The following is a 7704-nucleotide window of genomic DNA, read 5'->3' as shown; positions in this document are numbered from 1 at the left end:
CCCCTCCCCCTGCTACCTCCCCTCCCCTCCCTTCCCCCTCCCTTCCTCCTTCCTGATTGGTATTGCTGCTTGGCTCAGGTGGGGGTTCCCGGTCAAACCGCCTTTCCTTTGTACCAGTAAAGCCGGGTTTGCACCTGTGCTTTGCCCATGCCTGGAGTTCCCACTAGGCCTTGCAGCAGCTGTAGTGGGAGTAGACACTGTCTTAAGTTGAGGGACATGCAGCAGTGCTGACCCATCTGGGGCTCGGACCTCTTGGGAAGGGCTGGAGTGACCCCAGCGAGTCTGCATGCCCTGCGGCTGTGGCCGCTCCCTTCCTGGCACAGTTTCCCTCCAAGTTTGTGCCCAGGCCTGTCGAGGCCAGTGCCAGGGTGGAGGGGAGACTCTTGTGGCTGATACAGCTGGGAACTTGCTGGGCTGGGGCCGCCTCTTGTCTCATCAGCCATTTGTCCACCCATTGCCGCTGCCCCAGCTGTGCATGGACATGAGAGGAAGCCCGTGCTTGGGGCCCCGCTGGGTACCGGTCCCCACCACGTACAATCCTTTGGCGGGCCTGGATGAACCACCAGGACCCTTCCAGCAAGGACATGTTGCTCCAGACATTGGCGTGCTGGTGGCAGGTGTGCTTCTGTGCTCAGCCCCTGCAGGGCCTGCCTCAGCCTCAGAGAAGGCCCTCACCCACGGCCAAGCCCCTTTCCCCACCCAGGGAACCCTGGCGTTCAAATACCAACGGCCCAGCCCTCCTGGCCTTGTTTAGGGCAACTCTGAGGGGCTCTCTGCCTCAGGCCTCCCACCACCACACGTCCTACCTCCAAAGGGTTGATCAGTGGAACTCTCAGGCCCCCCTTGCAGCTTGACTTCTGGCAGTTCTGCAGCCTTCTCCCTTCCCCAGTGGTCGGTTCCACTAATAAACACCCCTGCACCCTCTGTTCCAGCTTGGGGTTGGCTTCCCTGGGGGCCCCAACTGCTGCAACTCCCAAGAGCCTCTGCCACTCACACAGCCACTCTGCTTGCTAGACTTGGTGACAGGTAATAAGACACCCAGCTCAGACTGACCTTTTTGAAGATAAGTGGTGCAGGTCATATCTACTCTGGGGGAGGCTGGGCTGCACCAAGCACCCAGTGCCGACTTCTCTGCTCTGTCCTCCAGCACCTCCTTGGGTCCCAGGGTCACTGCCAGCATCTGCTGTGGCTGGGGTTCCTTTTCACATCTTGGTGGGAATAAAAGTGTCCCAGAATTTTCAGCCAATCTTGAGGTTCACTGTGACTGGATTGACAACCTCACATGCCCACCCTGAGTCAGCCCAAGAGGGGAGTCAGGGGCATGCGTTCTGTCCCCTGAGCAGGGCAAGGGATGCAGGGAACAGTGACTCAGGCTAAGGCCTGCCCCAGGGACCATGGGTCTCCAGACAGAGCAACAGCCAACTCTTGGCTTGAACTCATGCTATGTTTTGTGGATATCAGTTCGTTAAGTCCTCCTAAGAACAGCCCTATCAGGTATGTACTGTTAGCATTTCCACTTTCTGGGCGGAGGAACCAAAGCAGGAAGAGATACGTGGTTTTCCCCAAGCCACCGGGCTGGTAAGCTGCAGAGGCAGTTCCTAGTCCCTGTGCTGCCGGGAGCTCACGAGCGGGAGAGCTAGGCTGGTGTGTGGCAGTCACGGTGCAAGGAGCAGGCAAGCCTGCAGTTGCTTACTGTGAACGGCCAGGGAAAAGGCCAGCTGGAGAAAGGCTATTCCTCCCTACTCCATTTACAAATTTACAAATGGTACCATGGAGGGTCAGGTGACCCCAGAGGGTATAGGGAGTCTCTGACAAGAGATTCCTGCAATTCTATGGGCCAGGGGGCCAGGGTGGGAGTGGAGGAGCTGGAGAGGGGGAAGCCCTCCTCCATTCTGTCTCGGCCCCATGAAGGGATGCAAAGGCTCTTCTATGCAGAAAGGCTGGGCTGGGAATGCATGTCATACGGGGACCCAGGGGCTGAGGCCTTAGCTACAGTGCCCCTGGCTGTGCCTCCCAGGCTGGTGTGTGGAGGGCAGCTTTCCCTGGGAGGCCTGCCAGGGAATGTAGGCCTGTGGCTGGCCTGGAAAATCATGCATAGGTTTTTAGCCAGAAGCTGGACTCCTTACAGTGAAGTAACAAGCGAGTTCTGAGACAAATGAGCAAGATCCTGACCTGAAGCTGAGCATGCAGATGCCCTCTGGCACAGCCCGCGTGCCTCCAGCAGCAGCAGAGTCACCCCACAGCCGCAAGCTACACCCGGCGCTGCCCCACCGGCTCAGAAGCCAGGAGTGTGCCCCCATGCAGGTGCATGGAAACACACGGGCTCTGTTCCAGTATCCCGGCTTTGCATTCAGACTCGCTAGTTACTGGTGTAGAGCCCACATAGCTGGCAGTACTGTTTCTAGAAGGTGCATAACCCAGTAACATTGATGGCATCGATGGACCGGAGCCTTGGCAGCTGGGTTTTGAGCGTCCCAGACCTGTGCCAGGTCTAAGTGAGCCTTGGCAGGGCTGAGGCACCGGATGACATTTTCATGGACTTGGCCATTGTGACTGAATCCTCCTGCCATTGTCAGGTGCCTGGGAAGGCAGGGGTGGGGGTGGGTGTTGGGGACAGGGAGATGCTTCTGGGTCAGGGTATGGACTGTAGGATCTGGGGTGATTTGTGGGGAGGGCCAGGACCCTACCATTTCAGGGTACTGCTCATGGCTGTGGGTTAAAGTCATCCTGACCCTAATCACTCCACACCATGTGGTCAGCTCAGCTGCTTACAGTAACCTTCATCTGAGACAATTTATGATTATTAGTTATGAGTTGACCGTCCTTTGGGAAGTTAGAGGACACTGCCTTGGGCAACTGGATTCACAGGATCCCAGATTGGCTCAGAGGGGCCTCCCTGGGCAATGAAAGGGCCCTGCCTTACTGTATGTCCCTGGTCGGTCCATCGTCCTTTTATTGGAGTAAGGAGGGCGTATGTGAGAAGGAGGGCATATGGGGGTGAAGGGGCGATCAGCACTTGGTGAGCTCCACGGCAGAAGCAGGCAACGGACTCCCCAGAGCAAAGCTAGATGCCCCTACGGTGGAGAACTCGGCAAACAGGATTGTGGGCAGGCATGAGCCGGCATCATGTGGACGACCAGGCATTCTGTACTGTTAGCAGGGGCTGGGGGAAAAGCGACTGCTGACCTTTGGCGTCCCGCTGGCCAGGTAAGAGCAAGTTCCACTGAATCCCCTATTTTAAAGCTCAACTCTGGGTATCCTGCGAAGTGCGCTGTGAGCCCCAATATGAACTTCCTGTGTTAGAAAACCAGTAAGAATTGAGTGTTGAGAAAGTCCTGAACCTCGGGTCCCCAACAGCACGGGGTGTCCGCCCTCCTCAAGCCTGTGTGGCCACCACGCGTGAGTACCGGGTGTTGCCAGGAGGTGGCGGTAAAAGGCCAAAAATAACGTCCGCAGCTTTTAGGGCCGGTAGGGGAACCGCCCGCCTGGCACCCGGCCGACCGCTCTGGCAATTATTTCGGAGACCGCGGCTGGAGATGTTCTTTTGGCCGTTGGCTTGGCGAGTGGGACTTCCTTTGTGCGCCCCTGGCGGCGGCCTGCTCCCCGCCCGCAGGCACCGGCCTCTCGCCTCGTTCAGAGTCGCGTTCCTAGCCGCAGCGGCCCGCCCGTCTGCCCCCCGCCCAGCGGTTCCTGCGGGTCTGCGGCGGGTCTCAGGCTTTCGGTGCTGTTTGCAGCGTGTGGGAGAGGCGGTCTCATTACGCGCTCTTAGTTTAAGTTTCTTTTCTCAGCGAGATCTTGTCACCTACGGCATCACTTTCCATCAAGTCACTCGGTTTTATTTCCTTATAGATACTGCACGTTTCTTTCTTTCTCGTTTATGTCTGAGTCCCTCCACCATAGTGCGCATTTCCTAAGGGCGGGCTATTTCCTGCAGCCCCTAGCGTAGGGAGCAGTTCCTAATACATAGTCGCTACTCACCCACTTACCCATTCCTCTGGCTGGGTGAACAGGGTCTACTTCTTGTAAAGGGGGTTTCGGCCGTGACGCGTGCACCCCTCACCTGAAGGAAACGATCCAGGCGGCAAAATGGAGTGTCTGGCACATGCACTGCGTGATGAGGCTCAAATTCCGTGATGAATGCGATCATTCCCGCAAGGTCAGGGCCGCTCAGCAATGGGAAATGAATGCAGCTCCTGAATGTTTCCATTTGCTGCGTTGGTAAGCCCAGCTTCGTGAGGTGAGGGGTGTCAGCTCTCCCAAGATCTGAGCAGTTCTCACAACTCTCCAATGTCTTAAGGTTCAGATTATTCTGATGGTCTGTCACCCTAGTAATAACAATGGCCTTATTAACTAGGGCAATCAGGCTTGGCCTCACGGGTGTGCCTCATAGGTCCCCAAATCCAGAAAGAATTCTCTGTTTTATATTTTACTGTTAACTGTCACGAAATTATTATTTTTAAAGATTTTACTTATTTATGCATATAAGAACTAGGGTACAGGCCAGAGGTGGGCATGAGAGGATTCACCAGAGACAGAGTGGGGAGCAAAACAGGTGGAGCTACTGAAATATACTGCTGAGGAAGCAGTGGGTGAGACAGGAAAGTCTGCTGTGCCATCTGGGTCAGCTCCCTGGCTGGGGATCGAACTCATGCTGCAGTGTCACAAAATTCTTAATAAGTTCAGAACAAGGACCACGTTTTCATTTTGAACTGGTGTTTTGTATATTGTCCTGACTGGAATCCAGAAAATTGAGTCTCATATTCTCTAAATCCCCTAGCTTTTCGATTTGCAGAGGCAGGGTAAAGCATTCTTCCTCGGTTTATGTCACCAGACTGCCTTTCTGCTGTGTGGCCAATGACAGGGAGTGTCCGAATTCACATCCTCCGGACACGCCACGTGATGCTAAGGGTGCAATGTGGGAAATGGCACGTCTTTCACTTCTTATGTTGTTCCACGGATAAAAGATGCTTCAGGAGGTGAGCTTGAACAACTGCCAGAACATTCTCTTCTGGTTTGCATTGCTCTAGTGAACTGTTTTTTCATGTTCATGCCAGGGTTTAAAAATTATTTACTGTTGTGCCCAAGGAGTATGGAGGCTAAAATTAGGCCCCCATATTTTATCTAAAAATATCAAGAACACTGTGTTCACAGGTCACAAGTTGGATGCTTCTCAAAGTGACGCTCCGCCTTAGTAAAAATGGCACCAAGGGTAGGGACTGCAGGCCAGGTGGGGGCAGTTTTCCCCATCTGAAAGGTACAGGGGAGGGCTCACGGCCATCTTACTCTCCTTCACAGGGTTGTTGTGACCATCATGGCATCTTCAAGAAATTAAAAAATGTAAATATGTCGGCATCTCTAAATTATGCAAGATTGGGGCCTCCCTGGTCACACAGGGTTTAAAGTCTCCGCACTGTCAAGCTCTCAGCAGCCACTGCAGCACAAGTATGATCCCTGGCCAGGGAAGTGGACTGACCCACATGGCGCAGCAGACCTCTTCTGTCTTGCCCACTGCTCCCCTCAGCAGTGTATTTCAGTACATCTGCCTGTGCTGCTCCCCACTCTGTCTCTGGTGAATCCATTCCCCCCCGCGCCCCGCATCTCTGACCTGTACCTCAGTTCTTGTATGCATCAATAAATTAAAAAAAAAATAAGTAAATTAAGCAAGATTTTTGTCGAGGACTCTGGTCAAAGGTGGCGCCCTCGCTAGCAGAGGGAAGGCCCCTTGTGGGCAGTGCTGGACCTCCTAACTCCCTTTGACTTAAAAGTAAAACATATTGTCCAGCAGTAAAATATCTAAGTGGGTAGGTCACTGAATACCAAAGACACAAAGTCTTCATTTAATAGCAGACTCAAATACCCCAACATCTTCTAATGAAAAATTTCAAATGAAAAGCAGAGTCTCCACCCCAGAGACTCTGCTCAGCAACCTCTGACACCTCCCTGAGCACATTATCCATCCATCCATGCCTCACTCAGCTCCCACCCATCTGTCTTATTTTCACACTATTATTTTTTTTATTAAATATATATATTTTTGTTTTTTAAAGTGTAAGAATCACCCAACATAAAAGGTACCATCTGAACCATTTCTAAAAGTATAGTTTAGGTGTTGTAGGTATATCACATTGTGTCATCTCTAGAACTTCAACTTGCAAAACTGAAACACTATACCCATGAAATCATGATTTTCCATTTCCCTGACTCCAAGCCCCTCGCCACAAGCTCCTCACTGCCACTGTTCTTACTATTTCTATGAAAATAGTCTTAATTAAAGGTTTCTTTAGAAAGGTATGGAATAAAAAACAGTTAACATCTATAGGGTCCCAGCATATATTATTATAAAATGGGATCAACTATATATAAATTTTTCTTTGAATTAATAACACAATTAGAGTCTTTCCAAACTATGAAGAAAAGCTCTAAGCTTATTTTTGAGGGCTGTATATTATTCTGTGTTATTAATCTATCTACCTTATCTAACAAATCCCTCATTTCTGGACATGTAGGTAGTTTTTACTACCTACATTTTTCACTATTTTAAACTATGATGTTAGAATTAAACTTTTCAGAAATTATTTTGAAAATATGGATTCTAGTCGGTTCCTCAAAATATATTCATTTCTAAAAGTAGGGTCTCTGACTTAAAGAACATAAATATTTAAGATTTTTGAAAAGTAGAGCTAAATGTTGGTGACAAGACTTGTGTTTGTTTATTCCTTGTCAAAGTTGGATTTGCAAATCTTTTGACTTTGACAATCTGATAAATTAAAAAAAGATCTCATTGTAATATAATTTGCATTTATTTGATTGCAAGAAGACAGCTCTCGCTCCCATTTGTTCATTTTCGCTTTAGTTTCCTTTGCTCTTGTCATTGCACTGAATAACTTTGTGTCCATAATTTTTTATTCTTTTGAATAAAAAAGGGATACATTACAAGGGATAGATTCCCAGAAATAATGCTAACTTGATCAATCAAATAGTAATTCTCTTTCTCTGTACTTGTTTCCAGTTGGCTTTCCAATAAGATCGTGTTGACTTTATCATATGGGTGTGACTTTCAGTTCACCAGCCTCGTTGAGGTCTTGTTTCCAGAGTATTGATAATATTGGATCTATGCATTTTTCTCATTTTGTTACATACATGAATAAATGAATGCACATATTCCTTGGATGAATTCATGTGGCAGTTGTTTCTATAGGGTAAAAACAGACTCCAAATTATTTTGTAAGTGATGCAGAATAGAAACTTTGAGGTGGGTCAGAATTTGAAGCTCTAAATGGAGAAAGCCCAACGATTTTTTAGGATGTGATATAATTTGGTTTTTATTTTATTTTTGCATAAAAGAACTGGGGTGAAGGCCAGAGGCACAAGGGGTGAGAGGATTCACCAGAGACAGATTACAGAGCGGAACAGGCAGATCTACTGAAATACACAGCTGAGGGGAGCAGCGGAGTAATAGGAGAAATCTGCTGGGCCATGTGGAACTCAGGCCATAGCGGTGATTAGCCCCTATGTCTATGGGCCGGTCGCTGAAGGAAGTGTTATTTTGATGGTTGTAGGTGACTTGGATGGGGCAGGTGACTTAGAAGGGACAGGGGACTTGGGTGGAGCAGGTGACTTGGAAGGGGCAGGTGAGTTGGGTGGGACAGGTGACTTGGAAGGGGCAGGTGACTTGGGTGGGGCAGGTGACTTGGAAGGGGCAGG

At 50.0% G+C, this 7704-nt stretch overlaps 1 protein-coding gene across 1 annotated transcript in view; it reads right to left on the bottom strand.

The window, feature by feature from the left end:
* Positions 1–5145: 5145 nt before the first annotated feature.
* DEFB132 (defensin, beta 132) overlaps positions 5146–7704 on the bottom strand; it is a 4287-nt gene continuing 1728 nt past the window's right edge. The window contains exon 3 of the mRNA XM_012728109.1: positions 5146–5247. Within this exon, the coding sequence (XP_012583563.1) occupies positions 5146–5247 (102 nt within the window). The remainder of the gene's footprint in view (positions 5248–7704) is intronic.

Source organism: Condylura cristata, unplaced genomic scaffold (assembly GCF_000260355.1).
Source record: "Condylura cristata isolate star-nosed mole 26May11 unplaced genomic scaffold, ConCri1.0 scaffold00022, whole genome shotgun sequence".
In the NCBI taxonomy this organism is placed as follows: Eukaryota; Metazoa; Chordata; class Mammalia; order Eulipotyphla; family Talpidae; genus Condylura; species Condylura cristata.
Note: the sequence above shows the minus strand (reverse complement) of the source record. Positions and strands in the feature narration are given on the sequence as shown.